The sequence below is a fragment of the Heterocephalus glaber genome, unplaced genomic scaffold (genome assembly GCF_053883595.1).
Source record: "Heterocephalus glaber isolate CG9 unplaced genomic scaffold, H.glaber_assembly_v1.0 deba00000071, whole genome shotgun sequence".
Lineage (NCBI taxonomy): Eukaryota > Metazoa > Chordata > Mammalia > Rodentia > Bathyergidae > Heterocephalus > Heterocephalus glaber.
The window spans coordinates 12,536,338-12,559,669 of record NW_028258137.1 but is presented as its reverse complement, the minus strand read 5'-3'; the positions used below and the strand labels follow the sequence as shown (position 1 = coordinate 12,559,669).

General features: G+C 52.6%; 1 protein-coding gene across 2 annotated transcripts; it reads right to left on the bottom strand.

The window, feature by feature from the left end:
• Nucleotides 1–201: 201 nt before the first annotated feature.
• Fcsk (fucose kinase) lies at nt 202–20,603 on the bottom strand. Of its 2 annotated transcripts, XM_004842879.3 has the most exons (24): nt 20,123–20,603; nt 14,907–15,011; nt 14,257–14,408; nt 12,986–13,036; nt 11,563–11,688; nt 11,213–11,285; nt 10,714–10,811; nt 10,264–10,344; nt 9,589–9,708; nt 9,248–9,419; nt 8,767–8,879; nt 8,163–8,264; nt 7,882–8,052; nt 7,288–7,352; nt 6,550–6,920; nt 5,559–5,769; nt 5,224–5,390; nt 4,919–5,140; nt 4,384–4,527; nt 4,139–4,258; nt 1,925–2,112; nt 1,746–1,845; nt 1,050–1,273; nt 202–887 (listed from the first exon to the last, which is right to left on the bottom strand). In XM_004842879.3, exons 2-24 carry the CDS (start codon nt 14,986–14,988, stop codon nt 801–803), a joined length of 3,240 nt encoding a protein of 1,079 aa, XP_004842936.1. In that variant the 5' UTR covers nt 14,989–15,011; nt 20,123–20,603; the 3' UTR covers nt 202–800. The 2 variants fall into 2 exon arrangements, with proteins under 2 accessions (XP_004842936.1, XP_004842937.1); XM_004842880.3 differs by lacking the exon at nt 12,986–13,036.
• Nucleotides 20,604–23,332: the final 2,729 nt, after the last annotated feature.

Here is a 23,332-nt window from a genome sequence, read left to right as displayed (position 1 = left end):
CACTGAGATGTGAAATCAGATGCCCAAGGCCTCAGCCTCCCACACCTCCCCGCCACTCTGGGACCCTCATCCAACCCTGGCCCCTCACCTTCCCTCGTGGGCCCACAACACCAGCTGGGTCATCCCAGGGACAGTGTCTCACAGTGCCGGGGAAGTGGGAATTGCTCCTAGCAAAAACAAGAAAGCTTTCTGAGGACAACCTTGCAGAGCAAAGTGAATTTATTCCAAGAATGTCAGTCTTGAGAGCCCTTTGCCCACAAGCACTGCTCACTTGGCACTGTCTGTATTGTTGCTAAGGCCTGGGTTGGCAGGGACTTGTAGGACCACACCTGCTCAGTGCCACAGACCTCACCCCACTTCTCCAGGAGGGCGGTGGAGTCTTGAACATAGTCTACAACCTTAACCAGGCCACAGGAAATGCTTCAAAGGCCCTCTAGGGTAGCCTTACCAAGGGACCCCAGACATCTGCTATGCCTGGTTGTCATCCCCTCCTCCCAGGACCCTGGTGGACAGAGAAGGCCAAGGCTGTACTGGGCCACACAATGTGTAAAGGACACGGGGGACAATGAGCTTTGAGTCCTAGTCCAGATGTAACAAAGGCCAAGCCTCAGCCGTTGTCACCAGGAGGTACAGTCCTGTCCCCAAACTGCCTCCCTTGCCTAAGTCTTGCTTTCTGTGGGGCAGATTCAAAGAGATGAGTGGGGAGTTCAGGCTGAGAGCTCCCACAAGGGAACAAAAGGCATGGTAGCTGTAGACCTGGTGTTGCCTACTCAGAGGGCCCGGCCCCATGGCGCTGGGCATCAGGTGGAGCTCTCACTCCCCACCAGCCGCAGGCTCAGGCCCTGAATGTCCACTTCCACCAGATGGATGCTGTAGTTGCCAAGGCCCTGGAGAGAAGAGAAGGTGGTTAGAGGCCTCTGGGAAACTCTCTGGCCTTCTGGAGGCTCAAGAGATGGCCAGGAGTCTTGCATATACAGCCCCTGGTGAGCTGGCAGGCCACAGTGAGGTCTCTTTCCCTACCAACTACCAACCCCAACACCATCCTGTACCTCAGTCTTGGCCAGCACAGCCTCCACAACTTCCTTTTGCCGTGGTTCCTTAGTCAACAGATAGAGAAAGCCCCCGCCACCTGCTCCTGCCAGGCTCTGGCCATGCACATAGGGAGCCAGGACATCCATCATCCGCCGCACAGCCAGGGGCTCACAACCTGGAGCCATGAGCTTCTTCTGCTCCCAGTACGAGGTCAGGTACAGGCCCAGGAGAGGCAGGCTTCCTGTGGGCGGGCCAGAGTCAGGAGGTGTGTTCCCCAGGTCTAGGCACTCAATGCTCCTTTATGGAGTGAATGAAGTGCAGGTGTCCGGGGTACCCCAGCTTCAGAGCTGGCTGGAAACAGGAGCAGTAAAGCCTCCTGCATAGGGCTGCAGACTAAAGTGCACAAACCAACATGGTACCCATGTAGCACACACATGGAGCCGTTCTCTGAATTCCCTGCTCTCAGTGCCAAGCCTCTTCCCCATCTGCCTCCTGGCAGGTGGGGCTGGAGGACCCTTCCCATGAAGCAGGTTTGGTCCTTAGATTCAGCTTCTGTGTATGTGAATGCCAGGATTAGAAAAGGAGACTTCTGTTCCCCGGACCTAATATCAGATGGCAGTGCTGAGCCTTGCCAAGGCCCCTTGCCTCTGGGATCCATAAGTGACGAAGCACTTGCTCCTGACGCACTGACCTCCCACCAAAGAGCACCTCACCTTGGCGGAAGGCTTCAGTGCACTCCTCAGTCTGCCGCACCAGGCTATGAGCACTGTGCACCACGACAGGCAGCCGGGCATACCAGCTCCTTAGCACATCCTGTAGAGGCACAAGGGGGTGCCATGAGAGTCCCAGCCCAGCTGAGCCATCTGCCTCCCTCACCCTGGGCTACGCTTACCTGCAGCAAATTCCGTGCCAGACGGGTCTTGCCAGTGTACACCAGGAGCAGGTGCTCATTGAGCTTCTGGACAAAGCCTTCAGGCACAGTGATCTCTTCCACCTCCACCTTCAGTGGAAGCTGGGCCCGGGAGCGCCCCACCTTGATGCCAGGCATCAGGCCACCCACCTGGTCCTGCCAGCCACCTCCTGCAACCCCAGGGCCCTGTCACTGTTGAAGCCTATTTGGCTCAGCCCAGGCTCCTGGCCCTCCATACTTGGGACCAGCTGGGACAGGTGAGCTGTGTGGCTCAGGGCAGGAACAAGCCACCTCCAGCAAGGGAGGGGGCTGCATTCCAGAGCAAAGCTTGGAACTCACAAGGCTTGCCTTTCAACAAAGACCTAATATGTCAATGGAACTGGGACAAACCACATCCAAGGGTTGTACATTAACCTCTCCCCTCAAGGGAGTTGAGCCAGAGAGGAAAGGGAACACGACTTCCCTGTGACCTAGTGATCCCCCTGTATTTTGTCCTCTCAGTGTGTACGTTAGAAATAGGCTTTTCAGTACCTCTCATTTTTCTCTTATTTAACTTGAAAGAGTTATATACATTTTGCTTTAGTAATGAAAAATATGGTATCTTCCCCTTGCAGCTATGTAAAAATGACAAAGCTAGGTGAAGTGGGGCAGGCCTGTAATCTTAGACACTCAAGAGGATGAGGCAGGAGGATCACAAGTTCAAGGCTAGCCTGGGCAACTCAGACCCTATCTCAAAAAATTATTAAAAGGGCTAGGGATGTAACTCAGTGATAAAGCACTTGCCTAGCATATGCAAGGCATTCAAAGAATGAAAGGGAGACAGGCAGACAAAACAAGAACTACTTCTGGGACAGGCTCTCAATGTGTGTGGGGGGGGGGGACTGGGAATTGAACCTAGAGGCACTCTACTACTGAGCTCCATCTCCAGTCCTTTCAGACAGGATCTCACTAAATCACCCAGGCAGGACTCAAACTTGTGATCTTCCTGCCTCAGCCTCTCTCAGTGCTGGGACACAGATGTATGTACCACTGTAGCTAGGCCCTCAATTTTTTTTTTTTTGGTACCTGGGATCAAACTCGGGAGCTTGCACTTTCGAGGCAGGTGGCAGAACCACTGAGCTAAACCCCCGGCCCAAGCCCTCAATATTTGAGGGAGCACTTGCAAGTACAGAATACAAATTGCAGGGTGCAGCTGAGACTTTTTTTTTTTGGTACCGGGACTCGAACTCCGGTCCTTGCGCCTGCACAGCAGGTGGCGAAACCACTGAGCTAAATCCCCAGGCCTGCAGCTGAGACTTTTAACAGCCAGAACACAGTAGTAGGACAGAACTGGAAATGTCGAACTCCTAAGTGTGCCCCTCTCCTCAGGGCACTTAGCACAGTCTGGCAAGATACATTCTCTTGAGTGGTTATTAATACGCATCTCCCTTCTACCTCATGACTGTTCAGGGCAAGGACCTTGTTTTTGCTCATTTTATCCCCAAGACTCAACAGTGGGTCCTCAATAAATAGATATCAATTGACCAAATGAAGAACTCAAACCAAAACTTCCTCAAAAGGAAATGGAACCATGGAACCCTTTCCCTAGTGACTGATTATGGGATGTGAATCATAAGAATGAAAGGAGTGGGTGGGCCACACAGGGCTGGGAGAAGACACCATAATCAGGCATCTGCATGTCTCTGGCAACTTCTTTCCAGGATCCTGCTGAGAGGAGGCCTGGCTGAACAGAACCCTAGGATCTGGAGGCAGTCAAATCTCTGGCCACTCCGTACTGTGCACAGATTCCAAGGTGCCATCACGGCCAGAAGGAGAGAAGCCTGGCACCAGGAACATCCTGTTAGATCATAGCCTTGGCTGGGCCCTTGCTGTCCCACCATATGGCTATGGCCGGGGAGCAGTGTGGGTACAGATGATCACTGCCCAAGGGAGAGGCAAGTTGCCAGGACAGGCCGAGGGTCCATCCTCTACTCCAAACCCAGCTCTGGCCCGCAGGGCCTGAAGGACAGCCTGGATAGAGGCAGAGTCACAAAGACTAGCACTTGCACTGGGTGTAGTGGTACACACCTGTAATCCCCAAACTTTAAGGAGCAGCAGCTATGAGGCTACTGGAACATCCCACGCCAATAGAGAGGAGCCCCCCAAGATGCTTGGGAAGGTATCAGAGACCTCCCTCTGCCCTGAGCCATCACATACCTGTGGTGAGCACCTGTTCCAGGTGCAGCACTGCATGGATCAGGGCCTCTGTGCTCATAGCCCAGCCTGCAGCCCGCTGCACAGCAGCCAGGGCAGCACCAGCCAGGATGCTGCTAGTCCCTGCAGGGTGCAAAGGAAAGGTCGGGCATGAACTGCCTCACTGCCAGCTCAGTCCCATCCCACTCTCCTTGCACAGGCCAGGGAGGGGGATCACAAGTAAGGCTGGAGAGCTGTGACCCACTCACCAAGACCGGAGCCATGGGGGAGCTCAGACCACGTGTGCAGCTCAAAGCCACCCCCAAAGGTCTGCAGCAGCTGTTGGCGCAGCGGGAGCTCAGAACGGACGTCTACAATCCCCGAACAGATAAAGGCCGCCTTCAGCAGGGCCCCTGCAGAGGGAAGGGCACAAAGCAAGGAATTTGTTCTCCTCAGACACCAATCCAACAGCCCACTTCCCCCTGCAACTTCCCAGCCCAGAATGGGGCACATCTGGTGGGACAAAAGCCTAGTGGCAGCGCCATCCCCATCCTCAAGCCACAAAAGGGCCCATGGGCTCCCTAACATGGGCGAATGTGTCATCTCTTTTGCCTGTGCCTGGATGTGGCCAGGCAGGATGACTTCCAGCCCTTTCCTCTCCTTCAGGACTCCCCAACCACACTGGCTAGCCCTCAGGCCAGGCCCCAGTGGCCTGCAATCCCCACAGAGGGACCTCCAGGTTCTGCACACTCCCAGCTGGCTGAGTATGCCACCCCACCTGCAGCTGTGCTGGGGTGCCCTGACCTGATGCATGGGGCTGGCAGTAATCCTGCAGGTCCTCCAGACTCCGGCACACTATCTTCAGGGCCTTCTCATCCTGCCGAGACCCCACCGCCAGCCACAGCTCAGGCTCCAGGATACAGCGTGCCCTGGCCCCGATGGGCCGGCGGCCATCCACTCGCACAGCCAGGCCCAGCACTGCCCCACCAAGCTCATAGGCAAGAGGTGGTGTGTCACTCCAGCCCCCTGAGGCAGTATGGCAAGCTGGTCAGTCTGCCAGAGTGGCCCTGGGGCAGTTACCCTCATCCCCATTCCCACAAGGGGCTCACCAGAGAAATCCACACGGGCTGGACACTCGGCCACCACCCACTGCCCAGGTGCCGGAAACTGTACCGGCTCCGTGGAAACAAAGTGCTGGGCTGTCATCACAGCCTGGCGGATCAGGATCTGCCCAGCTCCCTCATAGTGGCGAGCAGCTCGCACCAGCAAGGCTGGCCTGCCAGGAGGGAAGGGAGATAACTACATGGAGCCCCAAGCTGGGGAAAGATAACCTGGTTTGAGGGATCTGACTGTTCTGAGTATCCGAGGGTGCCCCACCTCTCTCTGAAATTCCACCATCATGAGCTACCTCCTTAGAGGGCCAGGGGCTTCTCAAAACACCCACCTGCTCAGCCACTTGTCCCTCTCCTGGGCAAGTGCCTTCACGCCCCCTGCTAGGTCTCCACACTCCAGGAATGAGAAGGGCCGCACCCACTCAGGGTTGGCAGCTGGCCCGCTCCGTAAGCCTCCCTGGCCCTCTGCCATGCAGCCCAGTACGTCTGCCACACAGGCCAGAGCCCGAGCTGCCACACCAGGGTCTCTGGCCCCCGCTGCAACTGAAGGACCAGAAGTTAGAAGTGCAGGGGAGGGGGCTGGCCTCCAACACCCCTGGCCAGAAAGGCTACTCGACAGGTACTCCACACCCCTCACCCTCCCAGGTTTTGCTCAAGATGTGTCCTGCCTGTGAATACCCCACTCCCTGCCCACCAGGGTTTTGTCACCCTGCCAGCCGAGCCCAGATGTACCCCTTCACCCCCACCCAGAGCACCCATACAAATTAAGAACTCAGACATCAAACCACTTAGGTTCTAGTCTCTGTGTCTCCACCAACTAGCCTTAAGGCTGTGGGTATGGCCGGGGATTTAGCTCAGTGGTTCCACTGCCTGCTGCACAAGCTCAAGGACCCAAGTTCGATCCCCCATACCAAAACAAACAAACAAACAAAAAAAGGTGTGGGTGAGGGACTTAAACAGAGATGACGTTCCAGTGCCATTATTCTCAGGGACCATTAATGAGGTAGGTGCTATCTCCAAGGTTGGGGCTCTGAGCCTCCAGGCAATGTGTCTGGGACCCCAGGTAGAGTTACCCACATCCCTCAGAGCTTTGGGGAGCTCAGCACCCATGTCCTGGACCCCCAGCACAGAATATGAAGTACTCCCAACACTGACCACCCAGAGGCCCAGCTCCTCACTGAGGGAGATGAAGCCTAAAGTAAACTCAATCTCTCCACTGCTATAGAGTTGCTTGGCTCCCCAGATGCCTCAGTTGACGGTCCAGAGGTCCAGAAAAAAGGTGACCCTGGCCTGACCCCCAGTATCAACACCCAGCACACTCACCCTGGTCCAGCATGGCCAGCAGGGGCCCAGGACAGCCCTCGTGGACAGCAGCCCAGATCAAGGGGCGCAGGCTAAGGTCCTGCCGGGTTTCCAACACATGCCTCGCCTTCTGCACGGCCTGCAGGAAGAACAGGCCCCGGCGGGAGGCCAGTGTGGCAGCCCGGTCCAGGTGGGGCTGCAGCTGCTCCCAGGATAGGCGCCAGGAGGCTCGCCAGGCCCGCAAAGCCCTGCCTCCATCCTCCCGGGGGTCCAGCATCCACAGCATGTCCTGGGGCCCTGGGGCCCTCGACGGGTGGAGCACAGGAAAGAGGCGGGCGTTGAGAAGGTGACGCTCTGTGGGGGACGTGTCTGGGTCCCACAGGTCCCAGTCTCTGAGGTGGGGAGAGGTACATTGGTGAGAAGGAAACCACAGCTCCTGCCTCCTCCCCAAGACTTGACCTGCCTGTCTATTCACGGACAGCACAAACTCCTCCAGGGGCAGCACAAGTGGGCAATTCCAGGAGAAGCCACACTGCCTTGACACCTTTCCCAGGCCACTGAACAGAAGTCCGAGGTCTGAGAACCGCCAGGCATTTGGAACTGCCCAGGGGGAAGAGACCCTAGCTGCCCCAAACTTCCCAGGATCAGTGGGATGACACAAGTCAGGGCTACTCTGGGGCAGGGGATGAGACAAGCCTCAAAGAAGCAGCCACGCTGGCTGCCCAGGCCCACAGAGACCCTCCAGGGCATCTACCTTACCGGATGCCAGTCTTCTTGAAGAATTCACTCCAGGACATGTTGAGATATGTGCCTGCCCCCTGTCTCTAGGGGGAAGAGGAAAAGCCATTACCGGTCTGGGGCCCTTAAAGGGAAGGCATTAGGGACACTAGGCCAGAGGACCGAGAACTGCTCGGGTGGGGACTGAGACACATGTTCTGAAACAACCTCAGTGCTCTTCCCCAGCTGCCTGGAACTTGGACAGAATTCAGGATCCTAGACTTGATCCTCCATAACTGGCTCTGGAACCCAAGTTGGGTCACCTCCCCTTCCAACCTGAGTCTCCAGCCTGTAAGATGGGGATAAAAATCCCACTTAGGGCTGGGGATTTAGCTCAGTGGTTACACCGCCTGTCTCGAAAGCCCAAGGACCCGAGTTTGATCTCCGGTACCAAAAAAAAAAAAAAAATCCCACTTAGCCCACCTAGGAGAGCCTGCTGAGACTCCCAGCCACACCTTCCCACACCCTGTCCCTCAGGCTGGTGTTCAGACGGCCCTGCAGTGGGATAAGGATCAGATTCTGGGGGTTCCCCAAAGCCTGAAGATGGGGGTGAGAGCACGTAAGGCAGGCACCTACTTCCCAGGTGTCCAGACGACCAACGAGGGTGAAGGCACGGCCCAGAGAGCCAGGCAGCTGCACATGGTGTCCCTGCAGGACAAGATCTTGCAGCTCCAGGCCACGCAGCGCCTCAGACTGAGCTGTGTCTAGGTTACTCACGAAGCAGCCAGAGCCGATATGAATGGGGCCCTGCAAGGAAGAGAACAGGCATCCTGGGCAGGCAGCACATGGGCCCCCAACAAATGCAGAACCCTGGACCCTTCGCCATCCCTCCCTCTGCCTGTGCCCTCAGCCCTCACCTGCAGGTGGCAGTGTTGTATGACACTCCCTGGCCCCAGGTGGACGGCACCCTCCAGCAGGCAACCGACCACAGAGCTCCCAGTCTCCAGGAGCTGCTGCTCCTATGAAGCCAAGGAGGAAGATCATGAGGGCCGAAGACCAGGGGCCGCCTCAATTTTCCCACAGCTGTGGGGCAGCTAGGCCCACTGTTTTCTCGACCCTCCAGCTGGCCAGGTCCCTTCCTGGCCCAGCCTGAGGCCTCTTCCCATCACACCTCCCCAGCTACTCCCACCCCACCACCCTAGGGCCACCTCTGATCCACCTGTCCCCTTCCTCAGCATCATGGCACCAACCCAGGCCTGTCACTTTACATGTGCCTGTGTCCCCGAGGAGAGAGGTACTCAGCTTCTCCCACATGCACCCCTTGAGATAAAACCCTGACTTGGCCAACCACTGCCTCTGTGCTCTTGGCACTTAGCCTCTATCAGCCTCCAGTGTCTCATGCATGAAATGGAGACTCACAGGTAAGGTGTTCTCAGCATGGGCTACTCCCTTCCCAGGAGCTCACAGACCACCTGACCCCAGGCACCCAGCAGGCACTTCTGAGGAGAAGGCAAGTCTCACCTCCACCTGGGAGTGGATGATCTGCACCCTGGGGACCCCTGGCAGCGTGAAGTTGTGCAGGAACTCACTGGCTGAGGAGGTCATGTAGCTGTAGCTGCCGTCAGGGACATACGCTGTAAAGACACAAGTACCAACCCTAACCTCATCCCTGCTGCAGCTGTGGTGCCAGGTTGGGCCTCCTGCCAGTGGATACATCCTCCTCAGACACTAGGAGGGAAGGCATGGTGATGAGCCTGCTAGGCCAAAGTGGAAGCTGAGGTCCAGAGATGCCACAAGCTGCTTAAAGCCCCTCAAGTGGACAGACTACAACTGGAGCCCAGAAAAGAGACAGGAAGGGAGATGTCTCAGTGGAAGGGCTCTGAGAGGGTCATTATCCAGTCCATGAGCAGCTTCTTAGGCCCACATGCAGGGGCAGCCTCATTCTGGGGGTCCTCATGCCCAAGGTCTTCCCAGCCCAGAGAGGCGACAGAGAGGTACACACCCATGGTGAGCGGCTGATCTCGAAGCTCCCTCCACAACTGGGCCCGGGCACCCTGCAAATAACCTGCTACATCCATGTCACCTTGCCCCATCTCTGGGGGCCGCCCAGCCAGGAAGACCTCTCTGCTTGTGTTCCGCGCCATGCAGAGCAGGATGTCGAAAAACAGAGACAGCTGGAGTGATGGTAAGGAGCATAGCTACTGTTGGAGCATGACTGCACAATCCGAAGGCTGAGCTGGGACAGTCCCATCTGCAGAGATGCTGACCCAGAGAAGGAGCTGGCCTGAGGTCACACAGCACCTCACCCTCACCCAGGGGCCCTCAGCTGCCCTCCCCCATCACCTGGACAGGCCGGGCTCCAGAGTCCAGGCCCATATAGGTGCAGGCATCCAGAGGTGGGCTCACATGGGTGGCCAGGAGGTGCTCGGCAGTCTCCACAGAGAAGAAGACAACCCCGGAGACCTGGAGAGACCCATAGCAAGGGTCAGCTGGAAAACCTGGGGCCAGGCTCACCATAACCAGGAAGGGCACATGCAGATGGGTCACACAAGGCCAGGTGCTATGCTAACCAGGGACCACGGTCTTCTGAGCAACCCAGCACCTGGCCCCCAGGTTTACCTGGGGCAGCTCCCACCCAGGCACCTTCTAGGACTGCCTTTGATTCTCAAGCCTCCTCTAAAACCCAGTTTTCCATCTCCCCTGAGCAAGTCCAAGACTGTTCCCCCAATTCCTTCATTCTGGAAGCATGAGTCTGGGTCTCTGCCTCTTCCCAACTGCACTCCCTGACTCAAAGCTTTCTAATTCAGAGCAAGACCCTGAACTCCAAAGCTACCCCTTCCTCAGATTCTGGCTCCAGCTGCTCAACTGAATGCGAATTCCAGAAACTTCTTCAGATTCTGGTTCTAGCCTGCCCTGGAATCTTCTAGAAGGAATAGAGCTCTTCCCCCAAGAAGGAGACCAGACTCTCTCTCTTCTACCCCAAAAGGTGCCCAAAAGTCCCCAACCCAGCAGCCATACCAGTGGCACCTGCCCATCAGGTCCGACACACCGCTGTATCTCTGCTTCAGTGCCTTGGTAGTAAATGTCCAAAACGAAGCCCTATGTCAGGGGAGGAACAGAGTTAGGGAAGGGAGCAGAGAGGACCAGGAAGGCAGCACAGCCATAGGTGTCACCAAGTGAAAACTTAGGAAGCAAGTCTGGCAGGTACGAGTGTACTCATGAGGACACCAGAGCCTGAGACTTCTACCCACAGAGGGCTGAGGACAGGCTTTCATCGTCTTCAAAGCCCCAGAGCCCAAGCACAGAGCCTAGCATGCGGTCAGTGTGAAATGCATTTTGGGGAACGGAGTAAGTGAGCACCAGAGTTGTTGCCGGGCTCCAGCTGTGCTGGAAGATCCAGGTGAGAGGTGGCCCCAAGCAGAGCCTGGAAGGCCGTGGCAGGCTGGCTCCACTGGCCCAAGGCAGTACCTGGGAGTCTGTGAGGTAGATGCCATGATTCAGTGCGTAGGCTGGGCTCCCAGGAAGGGCAATCACTCTGGCTCCCCGGAAGCCGTTCCAGTTGATCCCTGTGAGGAGTGTCACAGTTAAGAGGCTCCCAGGGTCTCCAACACAAACAGGGAGTTCCCCAGCCAGGAGGAAGCAGAAGCCCAGGAGCGGGGCATCCGGGCACCTCTAAAGGGAAAATATGGCGGCCAAAGCCAAAGGGACATTCCTCTGGGAGAATGACAACCCCTCCTCTCCCAGAGTTCTTCCACAAGCCCTGTAGGGCACAAGGGGCAGGACTGTTATGTCCATTCCACAGATAGGCAGACTAAGGTTCAGCAGGGGAAAGCCTGCCTCTTGGTCTGGCCTTCATTCTCCACATCATAGGCCTCCCTTCTGAACAGAACAGTGAGGCAGGCCCAGAGACACAGAGCCAGCCCCAGCTGTGGCAAGAGAAGGTGGACCCGGGCGCTCGGGGGCTCACCAGGGTTTGCAGGAACAGACAGCAGCATGTCGGTGCTGCAGACCCACATGCCTGGAGGGGAGCCTGGGCCCAGCTGCAGGAGATGTCGGCAAAAAGAGGGTGCCATTAGTGGCCTGCCCTGCAGGCTCCAGCAGCCACCTCATCCAAAGTGCCAGGGCTCCCTCAATGCTGATGCATCCCCCTACTCCAACTGACACCACATCTCCCCCTCAAGGAGACCAAGACTGACTTCTCCAGACTCTGAGTGACTCTGGACACCCTGAAATCCATTCTTCCTTGTGTCTCCCATCTGAGCAGGCACAGCCACTGAGTGGCTGGGACAGTACCCCCTCGGCCACTACTCAGCTTACCCGGTGGGTCATCACATCCAGTAAGCAGTCCAGGTTGCAGACCAAGGCCTCCACAGGGGCCTGGGGGTTCTCTACAGGGAGGCAGGTAAAGGCCCGGCCACAGTCATCAAAGGGAAAGTCTCGGCCCTGGGTGGGAACAGGGCTGGTGAGGGGCCCTGGGAACAGAGAAACTGGGATACCTCATCAGCTGGGCAAGGGTGGCAGGCATCAAGCAGAGGATGTATAAAAAATATCATCTGGTTATTGTCTCTTATAATTTCCTAAATTACCACAATCATGGTGAAAAATTAGAAAGTACAAATATCTAAAAAGAAAAACTATCCCTAAGGGATACTAACTACTGCCCTCATTTTGAGGTACTATATTCTGTCTTTTTTTTTTTTTAACTAGAGATTGAACCCAGAGCCTTGTGCTTGCTCAGTGAGCTACATCCCCACCCCTTTTTAAATATTTTTTTATCTGGAGACACAGTCTTGGTAAGTTGTCCAGGCTGGCCATGAACCTGTAATGCTCCTGCCTCATCCTCCACAGTAGCTGGGATCTCAGGTAAGCGCCACTGTGCTCAGCCTTTTATGCATATTTCCTTTAAAAAAATTTTTTAGGGCCAGTGATTTAGCTCAATGGTTTCACCTCCTGCTGTGCAAGCTCAAGGACCAGAGTTCGATCCCCAGTACCAAAAAAAAAAAAAAAAATTTTTTTTAAACAAAAATAAGACCATTCCAAAAAGGCAGGGGTGGGAGAATTTACACATAGGCAGGTGTGCACAAGTACAAGTAAAACTGGGGAAGGAAGACTGGCAACTGTGTCAATATCATTATCTTGGCTGGAATATTTAATCGTAATTCTGCAAAATATTACCTATGGGGATATCTGGGCAAAGTCTACAAAGATTTTTCTCTGTATTATTTCTTGCACGTGGATCTACAATTATCTCAATCAAAATTCCAATTAAACTGAGCTCATTCCATACAAATTTCTATCATCTTGCTATTTCCACTTAACAATGAAAATCCATTTCGCTGAGCACTTAGAGTGGCCCAGGCCTGTTGTGAGCATTTATGTGGATCAGCACGTCTGTATCCACGTCCATGTCCACACAAAGAGGGAACTGTTGCTGTCTTCAATGTACAGATGAGGAACCTGAGGCCTATAAAGGGTCGAGTGACACCAACGTCACAGCACTGACGTTTCTCATTCCATGTCAATGCACAGAGACAGATGGGCCTTTCGATAAAATTTCACCAGGAGGCTATACTGTGTGTATTTAGCCAGTTCCCAATTTTTGGACATTTAGATACATTCCGACTCTTCCAGATTTGCAGGATGAACACTTTACACATGGTAAAACACCTCTGAAGTCCTACTTGACCCTGAGAATCAGGGTTCCAACCTCTGCATAGCCCATGCCTCGAATTCCACTCACCATGTGCAGGATAAGGATCCAGGCAGAGTGCAGGACATCAGATGTGACCACCTGTTAGGGGCAGGAGGGCCCTATTGGCAGCAGCCTTGGGCAGATGGCAGCTGAAGGACAGCACCCTCTTGTCCAGGGAAGGATCCACTTAACCAAGCCCACTCGAGTACAGAAATGACAAAAGGCAAAGACAAAACCAATGGCCACGGGCAGGCTCAGGGCAGCCCTGGCCCCTCCTGGATACCGCAATCCAATAGCTCTCCATCTGAGCCACCTCCCTGCCCTCTGCTTGGAGGGAGGCTGCAGGGTGACCCAGCAGTGTCAGCTCCATGGCAACCACACAGCGTCCCATCCCTGCTGCGTAACCTCCACTGCCAGGGCACACCGGTGCCTGCGCCGCCCACACTCACCCTCCACGTCAAGGGGCTCTGCAGGCAGGGTGCCTAAGCGAAGGGGCCAGGTGTGTGGGACTCAGCCACAGACTCACATGTCCTGCCCTAGGGGAGCCGCATCAGTTCCAGCACCCAGAGGCCGGGTGGGAAAGAGAGTCCAGGCTAGTGAGACCTTGGAACTTCACAGGAAAAGACAGAAGGCCTCAGAGTGAGAGCTGGCTCCAGCTACCTTCCTTCCTTGTTTGTTTTCTCCTACATCTTTTTGTATTAATGCACGTGGGTTTCATTTTGGCAGATTCATATGTAACACGTGACGTTATTTTGATCATTTTCACTGCCTTAAACAACCCCTCCCCTCGTTTCACATTTTTGGGGGATTTCAATATATATGATGCATTTTGATCATATCTATTGCCCTCATTACTTCCCTCCCCCTCCCCTTTATTCCCTTCTTTTTGTCTCCCTTCTATTTTCTTGTCACTTTTTTCAGATGGGGTTTCACTATGCAGTTCAGGCTGGCCTTGAACTCACTACATATCCCAGGCTGGCCATAGCAACTCCTGGCTCAGCCTCCCGAGTGCTGGGATTATAGGCTCTTGTCATCTTTTAGACTCCATGTATTACTGGCCCTGCCTCCTGCCCTCATCTGGATAGCATGAGAGCCATGAGTACCCCTAACTTTCAGATTCAAAAACAAGCCAAATCCATGCCTGCCTTGCAAGCGCAATGTCCTGAGTTCAACCCCTAGTACCAAAAAATAAATAAAAACAAGCCAAGTGCTGAACTGGCCGGGATGCTAGAGCCAGAGAAGCTGGGGATCCTGGAAAATACATCATGTGGTTCCAACAGTGACAGAGGCCTGAGTTATGGCTGCGCAGGGCCACTCACAGTGAAGCCTGCACGGGCACTCAGGTGTTCAGCAGCCACCAGCAGCGCGTTGAGGGTGGCTCCTCCACTGCCCACACGCACTTCAGGGTCCTCAACAGCCAGTAAGAGTGTCCCGGTGGGGATCTGCTCCCGCTTCTGCCGCACCTCGAGCTCTGTGAACAGAAGGTGTGTGGCACTCACACCGGGCCTCCCTCCCTTGCTCTGCAGCACCTGGGCCAGCCTAGGAACAGTCGTTATTTGTTTTCTTTGGGTTTGTTTGTTTGACATAGAGTGTCACTATATAGTTCAGGCCGGTACCCACTGTGTAACCCAGGATGGCCTTGAACTCAGGACAATCCTCCTGCCTCAGTCTCCCAAGTGCTGGGATTACAGGTGTGTGTCACTATACCCAGTTCATTATGATTTATTTGATTCAGTATCATGCCACAAAATAACTCAATTACATGAGCTAAGTACTATTACTATCATCCTATAAATGAGAAAACTAAGGCACAACAAGGTGACATGCCATGTATGAGGTCCCAAGGAGAGGAAGAAGTGGAGTTGGTTTCAAGTAAAGTGTGCCAGGTTCCTGGGGCTGTAGGGCTTGGGAGAGAGTGGGGTTGGGAAGTTCTAGGTTAAGGACAAAGTGGGGAAGGGGAGTGACTTACCTCTCTGAAAGGCCTGGACACTGTCCTTATACTGGCAAGTCAGGATGATAACTGTCCAATCGACCCCCTCCAGCTGCCCCATTCTGCCCAGAAGGATGGGGTTTCCTGAGGAACCAACATATGGGTATATGTGAATATTTTTAAATTACCATATCTCTGATACACAGTTTTATAAATTCTAATACAAATATAGATTCTTGTATCTGCCACCACCTTCACGCAAAAAACTCTCTCACAGTCAGGCGCGGTGGCTCACACTTGTAATCCTGGCACTCTGGGAGACTGAGGCAGGGGGATTTCAAGCTTCAACACAGCCTGGGCAATATACTGACTTAGCAAGACCCTGTCTCAAAATAAAGGGGTAGGGATGTAGTTCAGTGCAAAGCCCTGGGGTTCAATTCCAGTACTGCAACATAGACAGACAGAATTTTAAAACTCCCTCATGCTATCTCTTTTCAGTCCTATCCCCCTCCATCCCTGACCCCAAAACCATTTATTTATGCTCCGTAGCTAGTCTTTTCAAAACTGTCAGACAGATTATCAACTTTGGAGATTAGTGTCTTTCTTCCAACATGACACCTCTGAGATGCATCCAAGTTCTTGCACGTATCAGTAACAGTCCAGTCCTTTTTCTAAGTATTCCCCGGCAAGGGGGTACCTCAGTCTGTTTCTTCATTCACCCCTTGAAGGCTAACTGGGCCATCTCCATCCAGGTTGGCTGTCATGAATACAGTTTTTATAAAGATTCAGGCACAGGTGTGTACAAACACAAGACTTCATGTCCTCATGTCCCTAGGTGGACACAGGGAGTAAGAAGGGTTGCTGGGTCACATGGTGAGTGTGTGCTTTTTTTTTCTTTTTTTTTTTAGACCAAGCCTTGCTACATAGTTCAGGTTGGCTTCGAATTCATGGTGATCCTCCTGCCTCAGTCTACCAAGTGCAGGGATTACAGGCATGGGCCATAACACTCAGCTTTTTTGTTTTGAAACAGGGATTCATTATGAAGTTCAGCCTGGCTTGAACTCACTATGTAGCCCAGGCTCACCTTGAATTCACTGCAATCCTCCTGCCTCAGCCTCAAGTGCTGGGATTACAGGTGAGTGCCGACAGGCCTGGTTTATGCATTTTCTAATAGGTGGGTCCATGTGATTTCCTGGGACAGCGCCCTCTCGGGAGAGAGAAGTGAAGTGTATAGAACAGGGTTAACTGTTGGTCCCAGTTTAAGCAAGGAACTGCACCTTCTGTACCAGCAGCCCTACGTCACTCGGTCACTGGATGTGAGCTGGGGGATAGGACAAAAAAGTCTACACTCTTGAGCTCCTTGGGCTGAGACTGATTCCCTGGAGCAGGTGGCAGCTGTGGGGAGCTTGCACAGGGGGATGGGGACACTCAGGAACCTCCCCTCCAGACAGCCATCTTCCTCCAGGGCACTCTCACCTATGAGGACAGTGAAGATAAAGATCCTTCCAATGGTGCCACCAGATGGGGAACCATTCTGATGCCAGAGCCCTTGGCCTTCAAGGCCACCCTAGGACGAGCCCTTAGGAGCATCTGTGTCTGGCAGGGCTGCACTGCTGCTCAACCAACACCCCTTCCCTTTAGTGCCCAAGCTCAGGGTGGAAGGACAGTCAAGGCAGAGCACATGCCACATCCAAGACGTGCCCTGAGTATGCATTCAGTGGTCAGCCCAGGCCCACCCAAAGACCAATAGAACACCTGAACCCCAATGACAGTTTCTTCTTATGCCAGACTCAGCTGCCACCAAACCTATGGTTACTACCGATACAACACCAGCACCTAGCAACTCCCATACTCCTCCGAGCTTTCAGGGAAAGCCTTCTGCAGTAACAGAAACTGCTCTGTTCAGCCAGACATCATGGCTCATGCCTGAAATCCCAGCACTCTAGGAGTCTGAGGCAGGAGGATCATGAGTTTGAAACTCAGCCTGGCAGACTTATTGAGAGCCTATCTCAAAAAAGTAGGGGGCTGGGCTGGGGATTTAATTCAGTGGTTCTGGTGTCTGCCTTGCAAGTGCAAGATCCCGAGTTCGATCCCCAGTACCAACAAAACAAAACAAAACAAAACCAAAAAAGTGGGAGCCTAAGGATGTAGCACAGTGTGAAGACCTTAGGTTCAAAATAAAAAATAAACAATACATGTTATGCCAATAAAAAAAAAGACAAGGAAATATAAAAAGGGTTGGGGATGTGAACGCTCTAAATTCAATTCCTAGTACTGTGAAGGAGGAAGAGGAGGAAAAAGAGAAGGATGACGAGGAGGAAAGAAAGAAAGGGAGGGGGGAAGGGGAGGGAGAGGGGGGAAATTAATTGCCTGTTCCCTGCTCAGCCCAGAAGGGGAACCCAGAGGGGAAATCAGACCTATAGAACCCGGCCAGGCCTTGGAGGGCAAAGGCTTTCCCAGGGTACTCACCTGCCCTCCCCAGTAAGGTGGCTGACAGTGCCTGAGTGCTTGTCTGAATCACCACTAGTTTCCAGGGAGCCTCTGCTTCCCACCTCCTGCAAGGACCCAGTGATGACTCCTACCACCTTCCGACTTCTGGTAAGACTTCAGGCTCCCCTGGCTGAGGCTCAGGCTCCAGGGCTCCTGGCTCAGACTGCACTGCAGACTGAGACGTTAACCCCGCCACCTCCTCCCAGAGATCAGACACTAGCAGCTCTTCTGCCCCAATAAACTCTTGTAAACCTAATGCCATCGTGGTGTCTGCTTCTCCAGGACCTGAACTAACACAGAGAGCAAATGCCATCCCCCTCTGGGCAACTACAGAGGAATATTCATGGTAAGAATCCCTCACTTGGGCTAAGCGTGGTGGCACAGGCCTGTAATCATAGCCCTCAGGAAGGTGAGGCCGGGGGATCACCCCAAGGTCAGCCTGGACTATATAGTGAGGTAAGTTCAAGGCCAGCCTGAACTAAAGGGCGAGACCCTGTCGCAAAAAAAAAAAAAAAAAGAAAGAAAGAAAAAAAAGAATCTCTCACTTGGGCCTGGGAGTATAGCTTAGTGGTAGACTGCATGCTTAGCATGTGCAAGGTTCTAGGTTCAGTCACCAACACCAAAAAAAAAAAAGGAACGGGACACTTATAATTTAACATCTAATTAACATTTTTAACCTTACAGATGAAACCGAGGCACAGAGAGATTTAGTAACTTGACCAAGGTCACACAGCTAGCAAGCAAGCAACAGACCCAGTGTGAACCTAACCCTTTTTCTCCAGTCTATTTTTACCTATTACATTGTTCAGTACTTTGTAGGGCTGAAGAAAAAGCAAAGAGCCATTACAGGTGTAGCTTAGTGAAAGTGTTCTTGCCTAGCATGCACAAGGCCCTGGGTTTGATACCTAAATAAAAAAAAGAATACATATACTTAAATTGCTCAATATGTATTAACTACTGTAATGTGATACGGTTTAAACAAATACCAAGTGACAGCTGGGCATGCTGGCACACACCTATAATCCCAGTACTCAGGAGCCTGAGGCAGGAGGATCTCTATGAGTTCAAAACCAGCCTGGGCTACATCATGGGTTCAAGGGCAGCCTGAACTACATAGGAAGACACTGTCTCAAAAAAAAAAAAAAAAAAGACCCTGTGATTTTATTTTACCCTCACCATACCTCTATGAGGGTAAATATTATCTCCATTTACAGAAGCAAGTAGATACTGCACCACGGGGACACATGGGTCACTCAGTCTCATTCAGACAATGGTGATCATGAAGTCTGGCCCCAAGCAAAGGCACTAGAAAGGGGCAAAGCAACACCCCAAGGAGAACACAATGGCCCAGAAGGCCTCAGCCCAGCCAGTCTCAGCGCGAAGTCTAAGAGACACATACATACAGGGCACAAATCACAGCCAGAAGAGGTGGACTGAACTCACAGGGACAATATGGGCTGGTGATTCGCCTCCCAGTGCCTTCTCCCCATTTCTGCTTCTTCCTGTGTGATTCTGGGCAAGTCACCTAACCTGAGCCTCTGCTTCCTAATCTGAAAACTGGGGCCAATTACATCAACCTCCTATGGCTATCATTCGGCATTAAATGTAAACTATGTGGCACACCATAGTAGCTCATGAATGGCAGGTCTTTCCAGCAAGACAAGGAAGCTGCAGAGTTTAACTGCTGAAGCAGGAGGGAGCAAAGGTTCTGAAGTATTCTCTGGGTCAAACATACCCCTAAAGAAGGAAAAATCAAGCCAAGTATGATGGCACATGTCTGTAATCCCAGTACTTGGGAGGCTGAGGCAGGAAGATCCAGGAGTTCAAGGCCAGTTTGGACTACATACGATATAGCAAGACCTTGTCTCAAAAAAAAAAAAAAAAGGAGCCCTGGGGGAATCAAGCAAAGCTTAAAGGCATTCCATGATCAATTGGTCAAAAAAGCAGTTTAACAGTACAAAATGCTACCAGTAACTAATACTCACAGAGGGGTTTTCCAGACACAAAGCCCACCCAACAGCCCTGTGTCCCACGACAGCTCAAGTTGGGTCTCATCACACCAGCCACAGATAGAGATGGAGGCCTGGGGCAAACAGCTCACCTAAAGTCACACAGAGAGAGTACAGACAGGTGTGGCCAGCTCCAATGTTTGTGTTCTTAACCACACTGGAGAAACAACACACCTCTCTGAGTCTGCTCCATCATACGTGGCATTTGCACAGAAACCTTACAATACAGGTCCCTAATTATCCCCAAGTCCTGCCCACTTCAATACTTTATCTTCTGCTGTGCCCAAGTTGAAGTACTTTTTAACGTCTTCAACAAGCTGAGGGTCTAGTAGGCAAACCAGAAACAGACTAAAATAACAAAACCTCATTTTTATTGAGTGTGGGAGGTGCAAGAGGGTCTCATTGTGTAGTCTAAGGCCTCGAACTTGCAGTAATCCTTCTGCCTTAGCCTCCAGAATGCTGGGATCCCAGGTTTGAGCCACCACACCTTGTTGCCCTTCATTTTTGATGAGGTGGGCCAGGCAGGGACTTTGCACATTTTAACACTTTAAGGGGGTGGGGAGGGACAGGTTGAAGGACGACCCTAATTTGATTTCCTTGAAAACAGAAAGAAGTTGGTCAGGAGTAAAATCATGTTGGAAATTACACAAGACACCACTGAAATTCGTGCATAATGATGAACCCTCATTGGGGTAAACCGAGGCAAGAGGTAACCTTATGGTAATACCAGAGGAGCAATGGCACCCAGCGCCCCACCTGTCTCATGAATCAGGGCGGGGTCCCTCCGCGCCCCAGGTGTCCCCAAGGACCTCAGTACCGGCCAGGTCCCCGGGGCTCCCGCGGAAAGACCTGGTCCAAGGGAAATTGGGACGGCAGAAGAACCCGGCGGCAGGTGGGCGCGGCCAGAGCTCTCGGAGACGCTGTCCTGCTGTCCTGCGTGAACGCAGACCTCGGGCGGGACAGGACAGTGGCGGAAGCCGGCCTTGATCTCCGCGGGTCCTCGCGCCGACGCAGACGTGCCTGCGGCCGGGGCACTGGAGGAACGGGGTCTTTAACGCGGCCGCGCGTTGCCGCGCGGGTCACCCTGGGATATGTAGTCAGCTCGTTCCTGGCCGTGCTGGTTCGCGTCCCCGGAACCCGTCGGGACCCCGAGTCACAGCCGAAACACGGAAAGGGCGAGCGGACGCTCACCGCCGAGCTGCGCTGAAGGCGAGAGTCTCCACATGCAGAGGAGCCGAGGCCGGAGGGCTGCGCCGCAGATCACTGAACTACAACTCCCAGCGACGCCGGTGCGTCTTAAAGACACAGGCCCGTTTTTCTGGAACTTGAGGTTCTAGGTTTGGGTGTGTTGGATTGCCCTTTGGTCTTTTGTTTTAACTTTCCTGAGCTAGGAGTGGTGGCACATCTGTAATCCCAGCATTCTGAGAAATTGGAACCAAGCGAATCGAAAGTTCGAGCCCAGCCTGGGAAATTTAGCAACTGAGCTAGACCTGAGTTCGATCCCCAGGTACCGAAAAAAAAAAAAAAAGGTTTTATAAATTCACTGGGCATGATGGCGCACGCCTGTAGACCCAGCACGGGGGAGGCTGAGGCAGGAGGGTCGCCACAAAAAACAACTACATAGCAAGACGCCGTCCGTCCCCCCTCCCCAAAAAAGAGAAATTAAAAAAATTTTTAAAGTGCAAAAAAAAACTTATGGAGGAGCCTCTCCCGCCTCTTCTCTTGGGAGAAAAATACATTTGAGAAAGTTTTTTTTTTTCCTGGTACCGGGAATCAAACTCGGGATGTTGCACTTGCGAGGCAGGGGATGGAACCACTGAGCTAAATCCCCGGCCCAAGAAAGATTTTTTTTTTAAATCGCAGCTCTTGCTGTAGTGTCAAAAGCTGCGTCGGGTGTAGTGCTTGTCCTGGTCCTTCCGGAAGAAACTTTCCAACTCTGCTGTGAGAAGAGAATTTGTGGAGCTTTTCCAAAATTCTGAATAATATCATTGTTTGTCACTAACACCTGACGTGTCACTCTCTAGGGTCCGGGAAGCTAAACTGTGTCCATGCAATGAAAAAGGAAAAAGAAACAAATTGCAGAACAGTATGTATGGGAAGCCACTTGTGTTAAAAGTAATATGTATGGGCCATGGATGTAGCTCTGTGGCACCAGACCTGCCTGGCACAAGTGCAGTCCTGAGTTTGATCCCCAGTACCAAAAAAATAATAATAATATGTATCGCTGGTCACAGTGGCACATGCCTGGAGTCCCCGCTACTCAGGAGGCTGAGGCAGGAGTTCAAAGCCAACTTGGGAATTTAGGAAAACATTGTCTCAAAATTTAAAAAAAATTTTTTTTTGAGATAAGGTCTCACTATGTATTCCAGGCTGGCCTCAAACTTGCAGTGATCTTCCCGCCTCCGCTTCCTTGAGTGCAGAGATTACAGGCGCACCACCACACCCAGCTTCAGAGTAAATATTTAAAAAGAGCTGAGGATACATAGCTCAAGTGAAGTGGGGGTTGTCGCTAGGAGGAGCTGAGCAGAGGACTGCTCTTCATCCATCCATTCATCTCTAGAACTGGAAAAAGTGTGCAGACAGAGTCTGTATATGTAAAGGAACAGGACCAGAAGGGGACATGCCCTGGGGCAGACACAGGTGGTGTTGGGCAAGGGAGCTGGAGCTTTGTCAGTATCGTTTGAATCTTTCTTACAGGAATGTACTTTCCAATTTGAATCCCCTTAATAAATAGCCAGGACTATCATGGCTTTCCTCACATAGCCACCCTGTATCCTCCAGAGTATAGATTTTTCTTGCTTTTTCCTCTTTTATTCAGCCCAAGCTCACTCTGCAGAGCCAGTTTCTCTACTTTTTCAAATAAACTTTGCCACAAAAAAGAAAAGAAAAGAAAGTAGCCAAGGCCAAGCGTGGTAGAACACACCTGTAATCCCAGCACTGGGGAGGCTGAGGCAAGAGGATTGCCCTGAGTTCAAACCAGCCTAGGCTGCATAGTGAGTTCAAGGCCAGCCTGAACTACATAGTGAGACCCTGTTCAAAACAAAACAAAGCAAAAAAAGTACTCTGTGGGCTGGGTTGGAGCTTAGTGCCAAGGCCCTGGGTAGAGGACTTACTTGCCTAACATGAGACCCTGATTTCCAGCAGCAGCACACAAAAGGGGGGTGGGGGCTAAGAGGCCTGACTGAGGTCGGTTCAGTGTTCAACAGAGGTGGGGGACCCCACTCTAGTTGTGTGAATTTAGGTAGTCATTTACCTACTGTGTGTCGCCTGTCTCCATCTGGAAAATGTATCAAATGCCTTTTTTGTATATGGTTGACTCCATAGTAGATACTGAAAGAAATGTTAAAAGGGCTGGGGATTTAGCCCAGTGGTTCTGCTGCCTGCCCCGAAAGCACAAGGACCTGAGTTCTATCCCCAATACCAAAAAAAAAAAGTTTAAAAAAAAAAACTTGTAGCCATTAATATGATTTTTTGTTGGTGTTTTACATGTCCTGTCCCATGAAAGCAGAATTTGGGGGTTTGTTCTCTGTTGTATCCTCAGGCCCTGGACAGTGCTTAGGACATTATAGAGGGTTAGAAACAATTTGTTCAATGAATGAATGAGTCCAGAACAATCCTTCCTCGGCTCTTCCCCACCACTGCACCTGCTCCTTCTGTGAACCCAAGAGGCCTGAGGCAGAGGAGCTGCCCCTCTCCTGCCTTTCTCAGCAATGCAGATCTCCAGCTCTGCAGTGGAGTGGGAGGCAGAGATTCCTGCCACTGCAGCTTTGGCGGGGCCTCAAGAAAACTAGAGAGTGTTCCCAAGAGCTCAGAGGCAAAGGGCTTCTCGACACCTCCTTGGGCAGGCCGGGGAGTGGAGGAGGGACAGCTCCAGGGCTGGCTTGCGGCCTAAGAAGCAGAGATTGGAAAAGAAGGTTTTATTAAAGGAAGCCCATGGCGCTGTGGTGAGCTTGGTGCCAGAGCACT

Bases quoted from the DNA above. Each gene is read 5' to 3' on its own strand.
- Fcsk (XM_004842879.3), bottom strand. From the start codon at position 14,988: ATGGGGCAGCTGGAGGGGGTCGATTGGACAGTTATCATCCTGACTTGC. The intron at 13,037-14,256 runs GTGAGTGGCCCT...TGCCCCTAACAG, and splicing joins GTGCCCGTGCAGGCTTCACT to GTGGTCACATCTGATGTCCT. The intron at 8,880-9,247 runs GTGTGTACCTCT...GTGTCTTTACAG, and splicing joins AGATCAGCCGCTCACCATGG to CGTATGTCCCTGACGGCAGC.